The sequence below is a fragment of the Zonotrichia albicollis genome, chromosome 3 (genome assembly GCF_047830755.1).
Source record: "Zonotrichia albicollis isolate bZonAlb1 chromosome 3, bZonAlb1.hap1, whole genome shotgun sequence".
In the NCBI taxonomy this organism is placed as follows: domain Eukaryota; kingdom Metazoa; phylum Chordata; class Aves; order Passeriformes; family Passerellidae; genus Zonotrichia; species Zonotrichia albicollis.
Window position 1 is genome coordinate 81,595,414 of NC_133821.1, and position 23,320 is coordinate 81,618,733.

At 40.4% G+C, this 23,320-nt stretch overlaps 1 protein-coding gene across 2 annotated transcripts in view; it reads right to left on the reverse strand.

Annotated features, from left to right (window-relative positions):
- PTCHD4 (patched domain containing 4) overlaps positions 1–23,320 on the reverse strand; it is a 101,867-nt gene continuing 78,547 nt past the window's right edge. For both annotated transcript variants that reach the window (XM_026792181.2, XM_005485087.4), the window contains exon 3: positions 1–23,219. In XM_026792181.2, coding sequence (XP_026647982.2) covers positions 21,586–23,219 — 1,634 coding nt within the window. In that variant the 3' untranslated portion in view covers positions 1–21,585. The remainder of the gene's footprint in view (positions 23,220–23,320) is intronic.

Below are 23,320 nucleotides of genomic sequence, written 5' to 3' on the forward strand. Positions count from 1 at the left end.
TAAATTAATAATTTATTTACATTTGGCAATAAAACATGAGGTTGCTCATCCATTATATATCCCCGCAGTGCACAACAAGAGTGGGGATGCAAAACTTCATTGAAACTTTTCTTGCTTGTGCTGAACAACATTTCGTTCTGAACTAAAATCCCTTGAGTCCCTTCTCCCTTAAATTTGGATCCAGAGCAATAAGCAAAACTTCTGCACAGATGGGGAAACACATGGTACTCCTTGCCCAGGCTTTCAAGCAGAGGAGAAATGGCATCTTGCTCCCTTATTTTTGCTATCTTTTTTGGGTGTTCTTTGTTTTATTTTTGTTGAGAATAATCTAATTTAACCTGTCACAAGAGAAAACCTAAGATAATTCTGAAATTAATAGGAAGATGTGAGGGCTGAATCCCTGCTTACTTTTGGCACAATAAATCCATTGCTCTTAAATCCAAAACTGATAAATTTTACCAATAGTGGAGCAATATTACATAAGTAAAATAGTGTAGGAATTTTCATAGGCAGCTATTACCAGGACTTTCTCATTAGTTTTTGGACCTAAATTTGTGTGTCTCTTCCCACCTTCCCCCCACAAGAGCTTTAGCTGCCTTGGTGCAATCTTCGTGTATTTTTGCTTCAAGAGATCCTAGATATCAGAGCCCTGTGAGCTCTGCCCCGTCCTTGTCCTTGGAAAGTGCTGTTTTATCAACACTTTCTTTTCTTACAAATGGCATGAACAGTTTGGTTTGACTATTGGTTTTGACTAGTCAGTAATTATTATCATTTATTATTAATTTTATTCCTAAATCCTGAAAGAGATGGATTTATAAATTATTCATTTCTTGTGTTTGAAATAGAATCAAGTATTTCAATATTTTTTCTGAAAATATTATATTTTTTTTGTTGAACTAAAATTCCTTCAGTCCTTGTCCTTGGGACATAAAACTATATTTCCCTGTCATTGTTTCACTGTCTCCTCTTAGGCATTAGAATTTCAGCATCCTGGCTGACTCAAAGGTGGGCTACCTCTCTTTCAATGCCGACACAATTCCCATGGGATTCAATGCTCCCACGGCCCCTTTCTTAGGGAGATGTATAGATTCCCCCACCTTGGCAGCTCATGGGAGGAGCTATTTGGCTGTAGAGCCTGACCAACACATGATGGAGAGATTGAACTTTGTACAACATCTCCCTCAGGGTATCAAAAGTCATCAGCAGCTGGGGTTTAGTGAGCTGATGCTGAGGAGTCATTTTATGGCAGGTGATTTGGGAAATCCTCCCAGCTCATGGCTAACAGCCTCGAGGAGGGCAGAAACTCCACTGCCGCCTTGAGAACTTGACAACATCTCAACCAAGTTTTCCCACCTTTGGCTACTCAGTTGCTTGGAAATTTTTTCAAAATTTACATAGAGAAAACTTGATAGGTTTTGTTGCTGAGTGCAATGGGATCCTATGGCTTGGGTTGGAAGGGACATGATAATAAACTTATCATACACAAAAAACTTGGCTCTCAACACCACTTTACACAAAAAATTGACTTTGACCATGTGCAAACAGAGACAAAACATTTACATGCCTCTCTCGGGACAAGAGATATCCACACTGCCATCAGGTAAATAATTGAATTCTTCTGTGCAGGAAAAGAATTTTCAATGAGTGCCAAAGCAAACCTGCTTTGTCCAGGAGAAGCTTGTTTCAGAGTTAGGCAGAGTATTCATGTACTTACAGCCATGCAGAAGCTTTCACACAAAGGTAACACCATGGGCAAGGTGTAAGAGCAGAGGGATGCGCACTCTGAGCAGCACATGAATTTCTTTCAGAGACATAATCTCTCACAGGACAAAATATTTCCGTGTGCTTTAGCACAATGCCTTACAATGCCTTCAAGAAGCTGCTCATGCAGATTAATGCATTAACAATGTCCTCTTATTCTGTTCTTATCTACTGTATCTCCCTTCACCTCCTCAATACACTCTTCACTGTGTTATCTTGCATTTCACACTTTATCTCTCTCTTGTCAAGGAATTATGTTTCTAGGAATATCAGTCTGTCAGCTACTAAGATGACATAAAAAGAAATTTCTGATATCCCGTTGCCTAAAGCCTTAGATCTTGCTCCTCATACACTCTAGAAATTTGAAATCTTTTTTTCCTATTGATCTTAGAGAAATTAATGGTGTCTGGACATAATAATCCAAGGGTAATACACCACATAGCAAGTTTTCTCTCTGCCATTCCTGATCACACCATGGATGCATTTATTGTGGCATCAAGTTTCCCCGTTCCATGTGGTCTGCACAGTTCCCTCATTTTTCAAAGGCTTTCATTCAGGATGCTAATTATACCAGATATGCCAGTAAAAACATCTTCTTGACAGTGTCCCTTGCTGTAAAAATATATTGTTTCTTGTGCCTGCTTTACCTAATTAAAAAATTCCCATTTTGTTTTGCTCTACTTAAAGTTTATTGAGTTTTGGGTCACAGTGAAAAACTTGCTCCATTTCTTGGCTTACTCAGCTAAAAGGTACTCAGTGACTTGACAATCTTCGTTCTGCTCTTATTTATGTGGTTTTCAGCTCCTGACTGAAAGCATTCAGGTACAGCTGTTCCCAAATCTCCAAACAGAAGGCAGAGGTACAAACCATATCAGAGCATGGTTTTATATCAAATCCCAAATGCTGTAGGGAGTGAAACCAAATTCCCAGGTCCAGATTGTGTCCATTTGGGAATGAATTAAAATGACAGGATGTGCAAGAATAATTTCTCGGATAAGGAGCTCTGCCATTTCCGGGTGTAGTCCAAAGATTGTGGCTCATGCTGAATGCTCTCAAGCCAGCAGTGAGATCTCTGGAACAATTGCAGATAACCTGAGACGCATCAGGACAGTGCTGGCCACCTGCAGAACAGAAGGGAGGAGGGCAATATGCTGCCTCAGTGTTAAAAACCTCATCTGTAAAGGCTCTCTGCTTCATTTAGAGCTGTGCATTGTCTCCTGCTTCTGCTCTACCTACATCCAACTTCCACAGAAGCGTCCAGCACTTTTTCCAAAGTGTTTTCTCTTTCAGCACTTTAACTGTGACATAATCAGGATTTAATTTTTGCTTGGATTTATCTCCCAGAACACAGACTTACTGTTTGTGAGGGGCTGATCATGCAAGTGGGTCAGCTTGGGGAGGGCTCTGTGCAATGTGACTGATTTCACTGAGTCTCTCTCTGGATCTAGGGAGCAGAATTGAGCTTTTCCTTCCTGTTGATGAAAGTTGAGGGTTGAGACATCAAAGGGATTCTGTCAGGATTTTAGCAAAAGCTGCTTTAAGTTGACTTTACCTGCATGAATAATGGAACCTATACCTTACATTATTAAAAATGAATGCCTTTTAAAAAGATTAATGCATTTTCAACTGGCTTTGGTTCCCATTTCCTTCTGCACTTTTCAAAAGCAGTGAAATTTATTTGCTCTATTTCAGTTTTATTTCTAGGCAATTTCACATTTTTTGGGTTCTCCCATTAACATTAGGATGGCCAGGATATTTGACCACATCTAAGGATTTTTGAGTCCTTGATTAGATATCCCTTACTGGGTACAAACGTGATGAAAGTACAAGCTCAGAAAAATGGGCTTCTTAAAGTTCTTCGTCTGGGGAGCTCCACTAACAAGGCAATCTCAAAGCTGCTGCACAGCCAGGCTTTTCAAAGCCTTTGCAATGATTAAAGTACATTTCTACCAGATTTTAAAAAACTCCTAAGCACTGAGCCTCAATGGGAGCCAGGCACCAGCTTTAGGAATCTCTTAAAAATTCTGCCTTGTTTCCTGACTTTTGTAGACATTGGCCACTGTGGGTCATTAATGCTTTGTGGAGGCTACTTATACTTTTGGCAGTGTTTCAAGGGGGTTTCTGTTACATTGGAACTTTTATTTCGGTTCAGCCACATCTATTTTTAGCAGTCAGCACATGAATCACATTTTTCAGGAACCAGCTGTCAAGGGACTTCTTGTTAGATTTTATGAGCAGGAGATCCCTTACAGTTCTGTGGTCTTAAAAGAGCTATTCCTCTGGGAATTCCTCTGAAGAATTAAAAATAGAAAGTTGTCTCATTGAGAACATAAGTGCAAATTTATGCTGAGGATCTATTTATAACAGGATGGCCAAAATGATGTGATAAAACTATTTAGAGAACTTGCTTTATAATGTCACAATGAAGTCTTAGGGAAAAACAGAATTGTTTGAATGTCAGGGATTGAATTAAATACTTGAAAAATGGGAGAATGATAATATACAGAAATACACAGAATTTATATGCTGCCAAGCTGTCAGTTGCTACCAACTACATTTCTTTAAACTCAGGCTTTTCCATTATAGGGATGTCAAAAAAAGTGATGATGAGATAACCTAATTTGTATTCCATCCAAGGACTAATTCATTTGGGGAAAAGTTTAAATGCTACAGTGCAGAAATGGATACATTTCTATTTAGAAAGGTGTCTGTCATCTCTGTGACTGAATATGGATAGAGAATTTGTTCCAGTGTGGCTGCATTTTTATGATCACAGTCATAATCTTAATTTACAGCAAAGGCCAAAACATTGCTGATAGCAGGAAAAATTATTTCAGTGAAAGACTAATTATTTTGCTTGGTGGATGTAGCACAATACTTGGTTTGAACTGCCTGCAAATATAAAAATGTGAATTTAGCTTCATTTGGAGCTCTTAGAGGTCAAACCCTGCTGTCCATTGGTTTAGAAGTCCAGGGCAGTGTGGCTGAGCATGAGCACCACTGGTGACAGCATAAGAGCTGTTGTCTACCATTAGACATTAGTGACCCCCAGTCATGTTTCAGAACTGTCATTAGGAAGAAATTCTTGGCAGGGACGGTGGTGAGGCCCTGGCATGTGTTGCTCAGAGAAGCTGTGGCTGCCCCATCCCTGGAATGTTCAAGGCTGGGTTGGATGGGGCTTGGAGCAACCTGGGATAGTGGAAGGTGTCCCTGCCCAGGGCAGGGGACTGGAACTGGGTGATCTTTAAGGTCCCTTCCAACCCAAACCATTCTGTGACTCCAGGAGGTGCCTTGGAGAAAGGGAAAAAGAAGGCTGAGAGAGGTAAATCAATATGCAGCTCACCCCCGGAGGCAGGAGCTTCACCTCTCCATCCACCACAGGCCTGTGGTGTTATCCAGAGGGTGTGGGGTCTCTGTGGGAAAGAGCAACTCAACAAGTTTGGGGCGCATGAACCTCTGAGTCAGAAGGATGCATAAGAAGGATGTAGAAGACACCAGGAAAGTGGAGATATAAAAATCCACACTACAGCCAGAGTGAGGACATATTTCTGAAAATTCCTGTGGGAGACTTTTGGTTTGAATCTGGGGAGAAGAGGGGACTTTGAGCCAGAGAAGCTGCTCCCTCCTGCCTGGAGGCTGTGCCTTTCACATCCTTTGTAGGTGAAAGAGGAGGATGCTGAAGAAATAGCCGAATCCTTTATTGATTTCTCTTGCCAACAGAAATGACAGCAACCTCCAAAATATGGATATTTGCCAGGAAGGGAAAGAAAGAAAAAAAAAGCTCTAAAAATAGATCTATTCCTATCTCAATTTCTATTAACTTTTTTTTTTTTTTTTCCTTTTGACTGGTGTTAGACATTATAAATGTAGTAGGGGAGTGAATTTTCCCTTGCCTTCTGCTGCTGCAGATTTACTTATATTCCAAGGGCTGTGGACTCCTTCAGAGATGTTCTCTTTTAAAATGTACTCTGAGAAAATTATTAGGACTGTGAACTTCCAACCATTTGTTAAGAAGTATATGCAAACATCTTTGAACGAAAATTCTGTATAACTCTGAAACTATTTTGATAACACAGGAGCCTGGAGAGGTTTTCTAGAATAGAATTCTGTATTGCCACAGGTGCAGAGTTTATTGGGCAGTCCTAAAAAACCGGATGTTTAGCAGTATTTTTCAGGGCTGTGTTTCAAAGCTGTTTCTGCTTACCTCTGCTGACACCATTACCTTTCAAAAAAACCTCATGGTGCTTTGACCAAGAACTGAAGAAATCAGGTAAAATTTGAAGTGGTCTACACATACTCAAGGGACTATATTTTGTTACCTACTTGGAAGAGACTGTGATCTGCACAGCACAACAGAACAGAGAGATATGAGGCATATTTACCTTATCTGAAGTCTATATAATCAGCCACAAACCATAAGCTTCAAATTTGCAGTCATCATGACTCGTTAATTATATCTCACATTATCTCTTCTGCAAAAGACCCACCATAAATACAAGTATTCAAGTCTATTTTAAATTCTGGTAAAGCAGGCTACAGCATCACGTGGGATGAAAAAATGAAACTTTAACAAACAGAAACACTGATTCTTCTAACAAGAAGCCAACAAGAAGTAACAGCATGGTTATGCTATGGCAGTTTCTCTGCATCACCAAATTTAACTTTTAGTTTTGTAGCTTCTTTTCCTCAACCAAGAACAAAGAAAATCCCATTTGAACTTGTCTTTATTCCTGCCTTAGAAGGAATTAAACACCCAGCTACTTACAGTTCAATAAAGTCTTCCAATCCTGTGTCAACAAAATGAACAAGGCTCATAAGCAGATGTTCTCTCCACAGACACCAGTGGGATGGGAGCATGTGCTTGGAAGTTTTGGGTGAAAATGGGAATATCTGTGCTTGTAAAGCTATTCCAATCTATGGATAGCAGGGTTAGTTGTAGAGGATCTGAGCAAAGGTACTGGTGTGATTTTGTACATGGTGTGGTTGTGCTCGTGTGTGTTACTCACAGGACAGCCTTGTTTCAGCACAGGAGTGACGAGCTCCAGCCTGGGCTGTGCTGACACAGCTCTGCCTCTGCTTGCAAACTGCTCTGTCTCCTCACCAGCACCACTCAGTGCAGGAAATCCCTCTGCAAGGCTGTAGGTTAGCACAGATTTGCAATTCAGTAAGTAAATTCCCTTACACACTATAGGATGAATCCAAGCAAACTATGCTTATGTCAATCAGGAAGTTTCTTCCACTTTATGCCCTGATTTTTCTATTTACAGCATTTTCAAACTTGAACCAAAACCCAAGGGACTGCGGCTAGAGTGATAAGGAGCAAAGCCATGGCCATGAAGCAAAGAGGATGCTTTGGGACTTTGCTGTCAAGCCTTGAACTGTTCAGAGTTACACCAGGGAAGTGTCAGTTCTGGAAACCCCCTGAGAACACCTGCAGGAGCCTTCACCTTCACAGAGGGGTGGGGAAAAGCTGCTGTGGGCTGTGATACAGCACTGCCTGAAAGCAGCAATGACTGCTCGATGAGACTGAGCTCTTCTCCTTGCTCCTCCAGCTCAAGGGAACCTTGAAAATCTCAAGGGAAGACTTTCCACTCTGCATCAGTGATTATGCTCTTCAAATGCCATGGATTTGCACACAGAGGAGCAATGATGTGTTGCCTTGGCTTCTTCCTTCCTGTGCCTCAGTTCTTGCATATCCAGTTTTCCCAAATCACACAGACCAAGGACGTCTATCTGATGAAAGCAAAAGGATTGTGCCTTGGATCCTGAACTCAGTATTTTTGTATTCCCTTGGAATCAGCTGGATGCTGAATGTCTTCAGCTGAAGAGTAGAAGAGATTGCAGTGGTTCTGAATGAAAATGGCCAATGTCAGCACAGTATCGCACAGTGGATAAATTCCAGAATAGAGATGACCTTCTTGTCTATCATAGAGCAAGAAGGATTATGGGATTCCAATTTAATGTGATAAAATGTCATCACAAACATGAAATTTTAAAGCCATCACTCAATAATTATAATTAGCCTATGGCAAACTGCTCTGAATACTAAAGCAACTATAAAAGGTGAAAATTGTCTTAATTAGCAAAGATGCAGAAAATGTGTGAGACTGACTCACGTCAGGGAAGGCTCCAATTAACCTGGCCCAGATTGAGATAATTAAGAGGGCAGCTCCATTTGTGTAAAGAATGAAAAACTTCTGGTGTGGTATGAGGTCTTGTATTTTTCCATCCCTGGGCCTGTTCTTCACTGATACCTTCAGGCACATCATCTGTTTACATAAAATTGTTTCTTGAGCTGGCTGCTGAAAACCAGACCTACATCCAGCAAGCCCTGAGGATACTCTGCAAACCCTTTTGGTTATTAACTCTTTCAGGGAGTATTATCAGTTCAGCAAGCTTTCTGCCTGGATGCTACACACACCCATTCAAGCTCTTGTTCAATACTATTTTGGGTAAGTCTAGACTGGAAGGGTTGGTAAAATTACTACCCCAGACCAATAAAATGCAAGAAATCATTTCTTTCTATATAGGGGAATCTTGTGGACACACCACCTCACAGTGGGGCTCTGCTCATTGTAGCTGAATAACTGCTCAGCCTGGACTGACGCTACCCCTCAAAAATACTCCGTGGATGCTTATCATTGGAGAAGTGAATGGTCTTTAAACCGTCAATGGTGGTTAAACTCTCAATTGTCGAGGGCAAATCATGCAAAATCCTTCAGCTCCAGAACAGAATTCTGTTCTGACCTGTCCTGCTATCACTATGCAAACCCAGAGCACTGCAATGGGGGTGGGAGCCAAAGGTTCATTTAGTTTTAAGAGCAATAGAAAAGTTACCACTGATAATGAGAGCAACAGGGGTTTCTGCACAAGCCATTCACTCAGGCACTTACTCAGCTTCTCATGAATATTTTGTTTGCATCCCATATTCTAAAACTGAGAAATGTCTGTGTGAGCTGCAGCCATATATCTGAGAAAAAGCACTAAGTAAAGGAGGAACAGAAAAAGCAACCAGCACCACTGCATTGTTCCCAAGTGAAATGTAAATTGCAGCTAGAAATCCAAAAGTGGTCATGAATGAAACAGCAGAGTAAAATATGCTCAAACTTTTCCACTCTCTCATATTTCTACAGGTACTGCAATCAGCCAAAATACAGGTCAGTTCTTGGCAGGTGATGGGTTCTTACAGCACCAATAATACCTCTGGAACACTCAATTTGCTGTGAGAAGCTGTGCCAATCCTTTGAGCTCAGGAACATATAAATCTCTTTTGTTGCACCATGAGCTCACAGACGCTTCAATGCTACCAATGCTTTGTCTGTCTGTGTGCTGCCAGGAAGGTGCCACCTGACTTTCCCACTATTCATGTATTTCAGAGGTGCATGGGAGAGAACCAGGAACTCAGAACAGATCTAAGATCCATCCACCAATACACCACCAAAATTCAGTACTGAAAGTACTGTTTTCATAATAACAGCAACGAACATGGATTTTTTTTACAGAACTAAAACTAAAATGTCAATCTGTATAAAAAAATTCTTTAATTGAAACTCTTATTAACTGTGATACTTTAGTAGGTCCAAAGTTATGTATTTGAGTGTTTTTTTTGGTATTTAAATCCATGCTATTTATTTTATTTCTCACATTAAATTGATCTGAATTTTCTTTTGGTTTAAAAAAAAAGCTACAAATAAAAATAACTGGAACTATACTATTATTAGTTTTAGACAAGAACTTGCTAAAATTCTGGAATGAGAACTGCAGTTTTCTCTGCAAATTGAGCAGACCAGAAATAAAATGCAACAGAAGTACAGAATACAGGTTGGAACAACAGTCTTTATCACTGGAGGGCAGCATAAGTACCAATATAAGCTAAAATAGCAAAACCCCAGTATTTTCAGCTGTTACTTTATATGCCAGAACAGCAATTGCTGCTTCTTTATAGTGGCCAGCTGCAGCCAGCAGGTCTGACTTGCCTCTGAAAGACAGATTTGTTGTCATTAATTTTACTTTATTGTTGTAATTTCCCAGACCAAACCCAGGTTGGGGGGTGAAGAGAAATCTATTTGCAAAATTAATATTAAAGTTTTCCCCCCACCCCTAATTTTAATAGCAAATACATTTGCCAAAACTCTCATCATATTATGGCTGCTTGCAGTCTCAACCCTTTGGGATCTCTCTCTTACAGCCAGACATAAATTACCCTGCTTGTAGGAGCTCAGCAGGTTTAGGGCCTTGCTGGTTGAAATGAGTTTCTAATTGTTCTATTTGCAACATGCACAGAAAACTTGGTCAATGTTTTCTATGTCCTTGGCAATGAAGAAGAGAAATTCATGCCACAGTTCTAAGCTACCTTTTCTTATTCATAACAGTTTAGGGAGTTTTTTAACTATTCCTTGGAAAACAGTGAAAAAACTCTTTTTGGTCTCTAGGGTACTTCTGTAACTTTGGGTCAAATCTGCATCCTCCCTCATGAATATGAAACTAGCACAGAATCAACACAAGCAGAATCAGCAGGACCTAGCACAGGTGAGGAGAAATAAAATTATTGAATGATGGAATGGGTTGGGTGGGAGAGACCTTAAAAACCACCTGGTTCCACCCTCCTTGCCATGGCAGGGACACCTTTCACTAGAGCAGTTGCTTCAAGCCCCATCCAACCTGGCCTTGAGGCACCACTGGCTCTCTGCTTCATTCACCTTGGCAGGTGTCAACACCTTCTCCCAAATAAAGCTGTGTTAGTAGCTATCATGTAATAGAGGAAAATTCTTTTTCGCCCTGAAATCAGTCTATTAGAAGAAAAATAAAGATTTTCTACTTTTTATCCCCCTAGTTAAATGAAACAAAAGTGGTTCAGGTTGGAAAGGACAACTGGAGGGTATCTAGTCCAACCCCCCTCAATCAGGGTCCCTGAAAGTGTATAACTCAGGATAGTGTTCAGATTATTTTGGAGTATCTTCAGACAAAGAGATCCCAAAACCTCTCTTGGCAATCTGTCCCAGACCCCAATCACCCTTACAGCTAATAAGTTTTTCCTCACATTCAGGTGAAAATTGCTGCACTGTGTTTTCTGCCTGTTTTCATTTGAAAGGAAACCAGGCACATAATCTGAGTCCAGTACGTTCCCTCTAGACAGGGTGTCACAGACCAGGACTTCAGGATGCAGACAGAGACTTGAAAGAAAAGCACAAATATTCCCATTTGCTCTGGATGGAGGAATGTGAATGAACGTGTGAATGATTTAATATGTCCTTAGAAGCTCACTGTAAACTGCAGGGCCTGAGGGATGCTCATGCTGGTACCTGCACTACTGAGAGCAAGAGAAGAGGTGGCAAAGAGTCAGGGGCAGATCTCTGAGCCATGGGGCAGCACTGGGTACAATGTGGGTAGATCTCCTTGGTCTTCCCAGAGATGGTCAAGAAGCCCTGGGAAAGGTTACCCCATGCCTTTTGCTTGGAAGGGCTTGAAATTCCAACTCTACCAGTGTGGGAAGAGGAGCTGAGAGCTGCTGGGGCTGTGAGGAGAGGGGAGAAGGCTGAACGAGAAACCAGGAGGAAACCTGGGGAGAAAGGATCCACTGGCAGGAATGTTTGGTGAGGAATGGAACTGGCTTGTGTTCTGTGGAGGCCATTGTGTAGCCAGCTCTGTTGGGGAAATTGAAACATTTGGTTGCATTTCACACAGCTTCAGGGCACCTGTAAATTGCCTATCTGCAGATAATCAGTGAGGGACCATATGCCAGCTCAGGGCTGCCAATTCCCTGGCTCTGACCCACTCTTCCTAAGTCCTGAAATGCCCTGTACCTCTTGTGAGGACGGAGGTGCCAGTTCCTGCTGCTGTCCAACATCTTAGCTCCACATTTGCTCTTAAAAAAAGCCCTGTTCATTTCCTCTAAATCTAAATGCTAGGCAACAGGCAGCTGACAAAATGATACTGTAATATGGATTAATACTGAATATCTTTCTATTGAAGAAAGGGGAAATTCTAATATTTACGAGTAAGATATTTTATTGAAGATTTCAGATTTAAAAGACATAAGTATTTGGTATAGAGTTTCAAGCTCAGTAAAAGGCTTTTACACAAATATGGTCATGGTTGAATCTTGAGAAATGTTAACAGTTTTCGGCAACAAGGGAGCTTTACAAGGGAGGAAAATCAATATTGACTTATGCTATTTATCCATAGCATAGTAAAGTTGCCTACACCTGAGAAATCTCAGTAATTAAACATCTAATCTACATTCATACAAAAAAAAAAAGAAGAGTGAAGCAAATTCTGCAACTTAAAGGGAGGTAGAATATCTGACCATAATATGCTAAAAAAAAAAAAAAGCATTGTGTTGAAAGAAGGGGCAAATGAAAATAAAGAATGGAAAGAATTACCTGTATTTTCCTTACAGAACCTGCTTAATTCAGCCCCTGTTTTAGTAACTCTTGGCTGCTCACATCTGCCTTGTTTGCACTGCTCCAGTCACTGAGCTGCCCTCGTGGAGCCCTAATGGGACTGCCCTAATCCCCACCAGCCAAAGAGAACAGGCAAACTGGCCATTGCCCATCACCCCCGAGCCACTTCTCAGTGTTTTCATTGCAGTTACAACCAACAGACCCCATTTTATGCTGGTGCCCTCAGGTTTATGAACTGCTTATCCCAGACTATTCCCCAGCCCTGGCAGCTGCTGCCAGACTCATGCAAGGACTCTCATCCTAAAGGATCCGTCTGAGCTCGAGGAATTGCAGTGCATGTTTCTCTCCTTTGACTGTAGCCTGGGAGGGGACACCTCTAATATCTGATTTTTGCACATTCCTTTCCATCCATGCTTCCAAAAAGAATTGTCTCCAGGCATCCCAGGGGAGGAGTTACTCCATGGTTTTCATTACACTCCTAAATGCTTATGTACCTACTGAGTTTGTGTTTTCAGGAAAAGTTTTTCAAAAAGCTTTGCTTTTGGAAGAGACAGAGATTACTTACACTGAACCTTTCTAAGGGTTTGAGGAAATGTCAGGCTTGAGAAGTTCTGTTTCCTTTTCAGATTAGAATATCAGATTACCCCAGTCCTCAGACTGACAAAGATTTATGTGCATATCTTCATATGCATCCTGAGGGCTCCACTAGAAGCCAATTGGATTATTCACCATGTTTATGGCTTGGCAGTTGCATTTGTTTTTGCACAAGTGGGGACTGGATTTCTCTTCTCAGTCTATATGTGTTCTTTCCTAGATGCAGCCCCAGGACATGTGGTTCTCCACTTCTGTCCTATTTATGACAACATTCATATTTAATTTAATTAAAGAGCAATAGATGATGCCATGAAAAATTTTACACTAGACGCAAAGCCTTTTAATTTTTTTTTTTAATGTGGGGTGTTATTATAGTTTTATTGGCAAAGCTGAATTTAACTTCATTGAGCAATTCCTGTCTTATTCATAATAAAGACATATCCAGCACTTCTCTAGTGAGTCACTTGAAAGAAATAATGAATTAAATTAAATGAAAAGTTTCATTTTTTTCTTTTAGAAATGAGTTTTAACATCACAAGATACTGTATTCTCATTCTGAGTCAAATATCTTGCTATTTTTTTTCCAGAAAAAGTGCTCAGCAAGGCTTTGTTCTTGCCTGAGTGTTGTATGACTGTAACAAATCACTAAAATGTCCCTGAGATGTCTTACATCAGGGAAATTGAAACCCTGAAAAATATATGTGCTTGGCACAGTTTTTCTACATATTGTGAAATTGCTACTATAATTGTAGAATTTAGTATGTTATGGGAAAAAAGGCCTTTTCTCTTAAGGCTTCTATTTCTGCAAAACTTCTATTTAACTTGAAGCACAGAGATAAGTGCATCTTTATTTAGCTCAGTATTTAAACACATGCTTAAATTTAAAGATGCTCCAGTCCATGAGATTTTAGAATTTGATTAAATGAAATAATTTACTTGAGTATTTTGCCAGATGAAGATCTTCAGATGTAAAATATCACTATGAACATAGGCTGCATTGCTGTCTAAAGTTATAACTTTGAGAATTAATCAAGCAATGTCAGGATTTCTCTGCAGCCCTGAAGGAGGCTGATGTGGTCTGTCAGTGTCCACACTGTAAAACAATCCTGTAGTCTAAAAATGGGGTGACTGTAACTACATTTTCTGGTGGGAATTGTCCCTGGACCATGCCACCACCCAGACTGTGCCAGGGTTGCTGGGGAGAGAGCTGATTTTCTGGAGCAAAGCTGTGCTAGGAACTTCTCTAGATATTTAATGGCATTGAAGATTAAATTCCAATACCTGTTATTCCAAATTCCAAACCTGGTGTTAAGAAGTTGCATCTTAAGTTCTGTACTTAACTTTGTCATACCTAGGACTTCGGACAGGCTCCATGATGCTGTTCAGGAGTAGGGGGGCTCTCTGAGGTAGTGAGTGAAGAACAAATTCTTGTTCAGGGTGTGATACTGTCCTTGTTTAAGCTTTCACAGTTGGATGAGCTCTCTGAAATTCTCACACAGGTACAGTAATAGCAAGGCTGACTCCTTGACCACTCTTTGCTTTTCCACCTATGGTGAATTCAGAACTGGATTTTGCAATGACCCCTTCTTTCTCTGTAGAGGCAAAATCACACATCCTACTAATCCTACATATTTAGTATTTGGGTCTGCATGTTGGGAATGAGGGCTTATGCCTGGGGAGGTACATACTAACCACTGCTGTCCAAATCCTGCAAAATCTCCCTTGACATGGAGCTGAAACCAATGGGATTTCCTCCAAGAGAATGTCTGCTTCTGGCAAACAGGATGTTTTTGTAGGTCAGGGATTATCTTCAATGTGGTAAGTGGGAAAAAAGTTCAGTCCTTATTGATGAAAGAAAATAAGATCAGAGAAATATCAAGTCAGAATAGCAAGAATTTGTGGACTCAGATTATTTCTCTATTCATGGGGACTTTTACTCTATTTGATTGACATCCCTTTTCAAATTCCCATGTAAAAAATGTCTATCCATGACTAAATCTTAAATATTTCACATCCTATTCTCAAATGGCTTATGGAAAGAAAAGTGATATTTCTTGTCCTTTACAGAGCAGCTCAGTGCAAAATCCAACACACGGATGGGAAAGTGAGAAGCACTCTCAGAGCAGAGGGCTGCCACTCTGCCTCACCCTGGGATATTTCCCTTCTCTAGCAAAAGTTAAGCTTATCTGTTTAGGATTTTGCTGTGTAAGCAGGGTATACTCTGATGAGCTGGTGTTGCCCACATGGTGAAGGAGATGATTATCAATCCGTGCAAGGAATACTGCCTGGAGTATCCAGCAGGCTGATGCCGAGGGGTTGGAATTAAGCAGGACGCTATTGAAGTACCAGTCATTTTTCTGTAGTTAAGGCTGTATCAGCATTTCCACTAGAATACTTGTTTCCAGTGATTTGTACAATTAATGTGCTGGAAAATATGCTCTGGACAGAAATTTGATGAAAAAAATTGTTCCATGCAGGGGCAATAATTTCTTTTAGAGGTCATGAAGAAATGTCCACTTATTTTTCTTGCTGAGACAGAAAAGCAGAGAAAATCTAGGCATTTCTAGGATAAAAGTGTGCTGAAAAATAAATGCCTACAGTAAAGTAATCAAAAGTAGATGTTTATGAGATAAAAACCTCATAAAAATGGAAATTTAGGCTTAATTTTTTCCCGAGATTTCTTACAGACACTTTTCTGTCTGAAGAAAGTATTTTGGTATTTGGGCTTTGTTATAAATTAGTTAGGTCTGTACCACAGGCTGCACTTTGAAGCATAGAAACATCTTTTTATTTCAACAGAGTTATGCTCTCAGAATTTCCAAAAATAAATAGGGAAATTTTGAAGAGGTTGAGAGCACCCAGAGAAGAATAAAGTGTGAAATAAGTTGAGCTGCAAAAAGAAGATAGCCTCAGGGAGCAGGAAAAAGAAACTCTGTTTTAATGAGGAAGCAGGAGAAAAGTGAGAATAGTTTTGTGTACACACTGGTATGTCAGAGAGGAAACAAAGAGAGCTAGGAAAGATGAACTGCTTCACATTTACTCGTTTTCAGCGGGGTTTCGACAGCCAGTGTGGGCAAGAAATCCTGATCCCTGTGTTTGACCTGAACATCCATAACCCACCTCAAATTTGTGGATAATGATGTTTTGTGATGGGTAGGATGAGCGTCCGAATTTCACATTGGGACCTTTGCTTTTAAACAATGAAGGAAGTAGAAAGAGATGAAGAAATGGTTGAGGGAAAAAAAATTAAAATATTGCATTTAGGAAAAGCCTCTATGATCAAAAATAAAAGCTTCTAGAAAATTCTTTTACTTGACTGCCATATCAGAAGAAGGATTTACACCACTCAAGTGTTGGGCAGGTGAGGTGCTGTACGGGGCTCTGTAGTGACAAGAGGAATCTCTCAAAGAACATCTCTTAAAAAAGTCCTTAAACTCTTCTTAGTCAGAGGTGTACCAGCTCGTGTCAGCCTGTGAGCTGCTGTGGTCACCAATTCCAAGTTACTCCAGGGGAAGTTATGAATTCCTGCACTCAGCTTGGGGTTGGTACCAGGGTTTGAGGGTATGGCTGTTCTTGAGGAGGCAGAGAGAGAACAAGTGGGGCATGAAATTACCTGTACTTGCATCTCTCAGCTCTCACCCACACACAGTTCTGTCAGGCAAGGAAGCAGTTCTCAATCTCCTCCCCAAGGGTTTGTGAAAGCAAACATGGAATCCCTTCCTTTATTTCCATGCAAAACAGGCCATGGGGAGGCCCATGCTGAGGTGGAACAACCAGTACTAACCTGGTGGGTGAGATTGTTTATGCAAGATTACAGTGAAAAGAATCATTTTAAGTGATGGATGAGGTGCTTTCCATGTCCAGTTTCCTTTCCTGTTCAAATGCCTTTTGCCTGCGTAAGAAGTTATGAAAGAAGAATCAAAGCTTTATCTGTTTATAATAATTTGGTTACATTCCAAGCAATGTTTCACTTGGTTTCCACTTCACCTTAATTTTCTCAGATATCCTGAGTATCACTGTTTGTTTGAAGCCTGCCTCTTTGTGAAGAATCCAATTTCCCCAACACTACAACACGTCTCTTGCTCACTGACTGCCTAACTTTGCTTCCTTACACTGTTTCCTAGGAGATCAAATGGGAGCTTGAAGTACTCAAAAACCTAGTGTTGCAATGAAAAATAACTTATTAAAGTTTATAATTACTGAAAAATTAATCAGAGACTTAGCATGGTACTTGCATAAAGACAATAAGCCAAGCTCTTGTCATAGTGAAATATGGAATAACTACGTTGAAATAAATCTTAATTATGCTAGAGTTGCTACTCAGTGTGACTTAATTAGGAGTAGAGCAGTGAAAGCCTTTGGGGAAAAAAAGAACTCTGATTACACAACCACTTAACTGCGCATTCTTCCTTCCCCCCTGGTTCTTTTCCTTCCCATCAGAGAAAATTTCAAAACTAGAGTTGTTCAAGGAACTTGAATAGACATTAACATGTAGCAGGTTACATTCTAAATAGGAATTGTTTGAAGTAAAAAGTTGAGGGTGATAACCCTGAAGATAATATTTTTAAATTATGCATGCAAGGTGTCATGCATCCATGTTTACCTCGACCTTAAAGAGTGCTTTGATTTGTTAGGCAATAAATCTATGAAACATAGAATGGTTTAAGTTGGAAGGGACCTTAAAGACCATCTAGTTTCAACCACCTGCAATGGGCAGCACACTTTGCACTGCTCCAAGCCCTGTCCAGCTTGGCCTGGGACACAGCCAGGAGTGGGGCAGCCACAGCTTCTCTGGGCAAACTGTGCCAGGGCCTCCCTACCCTCACAGTAATGAATTTCTTCCTAAAATCTAATTTAAACCTACATCAAGTACTGGACTACAAAGATGAAGACTTAACTCTAATTAAAAAGAGGAAAAAAATTATTAGATTTAGATTAAAATAGCCCACAGAACAAAGTGTAAAAAAATAAATCTTCACTGCAGCCCCCCAAGTTCAGCATGCAACTATGGCTATAGAGTATAGACAGATATTTTGTTCAACAAGCACACCAACAATGTAAGAGGCTCATTTGTCATGGTATCACTTCTTAGCAGATAGAAGACATGCAAAGTCAAATATATCATGGCAATAAATCTGTTGACTTCAACAGAGTTATCTCAACAATAAATTCAAAGCAATATATTTTGAGGGAATGAAACCAAACCAAGCAGAAGATGCACACAAGGTTCTTGGAAGATTATCTAGACCGTATATAAAATCAGACATTAAAGGAATATGCACAGTATTGCAGGGGATTTATGGTAACTGGGGAAAAAGGTGTGTAATGAAGATCCAATATGCAGCATGTTATCAGAGTGTCAAATTGCTTGGCATGAGCTATGTGCTTTCTTCACAGGTGCTATGCAGCTCCAGTTAGGCTGAAAAGATGCTGTAGAAAAAGATATAGTGTACTGGAAAAAAAAAGCAAGAAAAGTAAACAAAAACAAGTAGAAAGAATTAAAAAATACAGACTCTGCGTCCCAAAATTACTCCAGTTTTCCTTGTTCCACAGAACCTGATCTATTTGCAGAAGTAAAGGCTGCACTGGTTCTTTTTTGGAGGATGTGAAAATTGGTTGGAAAAAATAACAAAATTACATCCATGAAAGGTGTGGTTTGTTTTCTACTTCACTCCTGCATTGACAGAGAAATAAAAACCTTCTAGTCCCAGTGTGTGATCTATATACTTGGTACCTGTTATACAAGCGCTACTGCACATGCATGACACTGAGAGGACTTGGTTTGACACTTCATCAAATTCTTGCTCATTTATGTGAGCCCACCTTTAATATTGACATTTTCTGGTGTCTTGGCTCTGCTATGGGAATTCCACTTTTTAAAACAATTTTATTGTGCATAATACTTCATAAACAAAACATAAAATTTGGGCTGAGTTATTCCTGGAATTTATGGCTAAAATTGAAGCTTGGGAGGCATGTTTATAATCTTTTCTCTTTCTCTTGATATTTTGTTATTTTAAGCGGGGTTAATCTTCCCAAGACTGGATGAGTCAGCATTGCTGATGTCTGTATTTGAACGAGTTGTTGAACTTCCTTGATCACCGGTGGACAGAAATCTGAATTTTAAAAAATGTAATTCATTTACTCCTAATATACAGCTGTAAAATGGATCAGAAGTGTCTGTCACTCTCTTATGGCCATAAAGGGAGTTCAGATATAAATATCTACATTGCTAATATCTGAAGGTAGATGAGATGAATCCTGGTTTTGATGGCTTTGGAAAGTGCTGTTTCCCTCAACACAATGCATGACAGACATCCCTGGGATACATCTGGGCAGTGCTAGAGAAGACCAGGAACTTCCCAGGTGACACCTCCAGCACCTCCAGAAGTGATAACCAAGGGTCACAGTGCTGCAACAATCCAGGTTTTGTGTGGGCAGTGGAGGAAATCTAAAAAGATTGGGAAGCTTGACATTCACAACGGATTGTTCAAAATAGGATGGATATTGCACAATGTCATCAAGATGCAAATCAAAGTCAGTAAAAACTTCCCAACTTGAAACACATCTGACCCATAACCCAACACTGAAACATCCCCTGCTTCTAAACCTTACTGAACTATTTAGATCTCAGTTCTGTGTCTGGCCCTTGAATATTTTGGGTCAAACCAGTAACCTTGATCTAGCTACCCCTGTATTTTCAATCTAGATTCAATCTTTGGAAGCTTTGCCTGTCTAGAAAGTTTCTCCCTCTCTAAGACATGTTGCACTCAAAAATTTTCTCCAGCAATCAAGAGCTTTGACCACTCCTACAACACAGAGGTCATTTTTGGCAAACGATAATGACAAAGTACTGAAAATATAGAGAAGAGGTGAAATTGCATTCCTTTGGAAGCAGAAGCAGCTCATGAACATTAGAATTGGCATTCAAATGGCTTTTTTTTTTTGTACTGCAGGTGATTTTTTTCTGTCTCTTCCTAACCATAAAACAGTAGGAAGAGGTGAGACTTGTCACATAGCAAAGAATTAACATCTTGCAGAGAGCTTTTTAGTAAGACATATGTACACTTCCTTGTCAGCAAACTCTGCAGGTTTGAGACTGAGTTATCAGCCACAAATAGACATGTATACACATTTTGGAAGGCAAATAGCTTCCAGATTATCTTTTAAAGGTAGCCACAAGTAATACAAAGTAGACATAGACACTTCATATAGTGATAGCTTTACATAGTGTCCTCATGGATACTATAGGTTCAGGAAGACATTGCTCATGGAGGAGATGCTAGACCATATTCCAGAAAGTAGAAAGCAAGCCCTTTTAAAATACTGAAAGGAGAGATTGGCATGGCAAGCTCCAGTGCAGAACTGGGCCAAGAGCAAACTGAAATGGCTAGATCTGTTTTCATCCCTTCCCTTGGGCTACTAAGCTGAATAGTTTACAAAGCAGAGAAAGTCATTCACAGTCCTTTACAGTACAATTTCTAGTGCCACATAGTAACTGAGGATTTACTGCACTCTCCTGTGAAATTTTAACTGCTATAACAAAGCTTTATGTTGCAGATGATCAACACTCAAATATTTAGGAATAATAATAACAGTAAAAAAGACATTTTACCCTCCCCTCCCCTTCCCACAGGGGACCAGTCTGTCTTCTTACAGCTAGGGGTTGATCTGACCCCATGCAAACATTTACAAGGTGGGTTTTTTTTTAGTGTGTGGCATATATTTTTGTATAATGTTTTGCTTAAAGAAGGGGAAAATCCCACTTCCTGCAGCATATTGCAGGGACCAGCAAACATATCCCTTCATCCCTTGGACCAAATATATGATGCTAAGACTGTGCAGGTGCTCCAGAGCTGACTCAGCTGCTACACGGTCACATTGTGCCTGTGAAATGCAATCCATCATTGCGTTTGTAGCTCCTGCTTGATTAATATTCAGTATTTAATGTCAACACCGATAAATTAGGATTCAGAAGTGTTGCACTGCAGGAGCTGCAAACAGTGCTGCAGTGATGATGGCCCGGGTTAGTTTTGTGAGATCTGTTAATTCAAGGGGAAATTCATAATTACCAGAATAGGTGTATGGTATTAACTACCAGCTGTGACCTCTTGGGATAACAGTGATATGTCACATTTAAAAGAACCATGTGTTAGATTTCCAAATGGCTATGATTGTTTCTTCTCCTGTATAAATAGTACTTCTATCCTTCTGCCATCCATATTTGCAATAATGCTCTAATTGTGGTGTTACAGATATACAAGGTGTACTGGATTTGGGAAGTACTTTGGCTTAGATAGTTTTAAACATTTACTTCCCAAGTGCATAGGTTTCATCTTAACTAACTTGCTCAAGAAAATAAAAAATTACCATGGCATTTTCATTCTCTCTTGGTCTTGTAACCTTTTCTTATTTGAAATATTGTTTCATTCTCTTCCATGGACAATTTTTTCAAACAAATCTGCCTTTCCCCCTAGTGTTTACCTAATGGCAACCCTTTTTTTCACCTTAGCTTTAGTCCTACATATGACATATTAAGCAATTCCCATTAGAGCTATAGTTTGAGACTCAGGAACACTTAATGGCCAACAGACTCTTCCCTGGTGGAGAATGAGGATTCAAAGGAAACATTTGAGATTATTTCACTTTCATTATTTTTGTTAAAAAAGTTTGCACCTTGAGGTGTCATGAATACCCCTTCTTGATCTTCCTTTGCCTTGTCAGACCTGGCCAGCACAAGCAGCTGAGATCTTTGCTCTATTTTCCCTGCATCTCTGTGCAATGCTTTTTTAAAAAGAGAATATACTATTATATTTTTCTAAGCCTTTCAGACTGCTGTAACATGATCAGGATTCTCCTGAATCTCTATGCATTCGATCTCTTCTCGTTCCTTCCTTTTGGCCCGTTTCTTTTTCTTGTGGTGCTTTTTGGAAGGTGGAAAAAAGGTTAGAAAGACGGGCAAAATAACAAAACAGTGCAGAAGTGTGCAACTGCCGGCAAGCAGCAAGCATTTGAACAGTGTGAAGGTCAAGTTTGAAGGCACAAAGAGGAGGGGGACCAACCCGATAAGAAAGGAAGAAACGTTCTGCAAAATGGCTGTCCCATGCTCTTGGAGGGAGTTCTTTATACACTGAGTTCGGGTGTGCTCAGTAGCTAATACAAATGTATAAAGCAGGGGTGCACAGTGATCTATGGCAAAATTCAAAGTGTAGATAAGGCACAGTATAGAAATGCAATCCATGTCTACATTCCATAAGGTCATCAAGCCAAGGACACCCAGCTCTATTGAGGTGACACTGAGGATTAACCAGAAATTTCCCAGAGGGTGGATAACCAGGAAAAAGGTCAGTATTAACACCAGCAGGATGCCAAAACCAGAAATCAGGACAGGCATAGTTACTGATAAACCATAGTGGTCCATGAAAACAAAAGTAGGGTTGAACACAATGAACTTGATGCTCTGTATAAGAGAAAGGGGCCTCAGCTTCTCCAGCAGTTCCACCGCTTCCCTCTGTGTATTTTCACTAGTCCTGGCCACAAGGTACAGACGAGAAGCAATTATATTGTTCTCATCTCCAGCTTTGGAGAAAATGATGTCATTTTTGAAGTGCTGGAATTCTGGCTTTTTTAAAAAGGAGCTCTGGAGGATGCTGATAAAGTCACTTTTGTTGGTTGCACTGATGTTACCAACTCGAAGGTATTGGTAGTACTGCTCAATCCAGGACACGGTGTTGAACCCCTGGCTGAGTGTTTTTAGATCTTCTTGCACAGTACCATTCCAGTACTCCAGAGGTTCATAGATGTAGAAGCCGATCACGGGGCTGTAGTTGCTGAAATACTTTTGCTGTATGAGGGCATAGGAGACGCTCGGGGACTCACTGGCAAGAAGGTTGATGATGTTGGCTCCATCATTAATCTGTAAGCACCCCATAAAGGAGAAAGAGGCATAGATGAGATACAGTATCACCACAAATGGCTTGACGTAGATGTTGGTAATCCACTCGTTGTAGTGCTCTCGGAGAAAATGCTGGATAAAGTGGTGCTGGTACGGGTTGGTCTCATGGTGGGAAGTGTGCTGATGGCCGTCGTTCATCATGGTCTGGAACCACACAGGTTTCCGGTCCAGGTATTCTGCCGAGGGGATTTTACAGCAGAAGATGCTGTGGTACCGGTTCTGCTCCAGCTGGCCAGCAAAGACCAGGCAGGAGCCAAAGAAAGAGAAGATGTAGAAGTAGTTCAACAGGATGGAGACACACATGTTCTGGCAGAAGACTTTTACGGCTTCGATGTTGGTGAAGGGACTTGCCCCCATGCCGAAGGCTATGAAGTACAAGGAGCTGGTCATGGTGTAGGAGACCATGACATCTGAGTAGGCGTCTGCTACTCGGTCCTTGAAGGGCAGATTCTCCCTGGTCCGACGCCATCCTGAAAGAAGTTCAAACACTCCTTTGGTTCCATGACCTGAAATGAGAAAACAAAGTTTGTATTTGTGCATAAATATAGGGGGTCCAGTCATCCCCCAGATGTTTCATCCTCCAGCAGTAAAAAAATGTTGTCAGCTA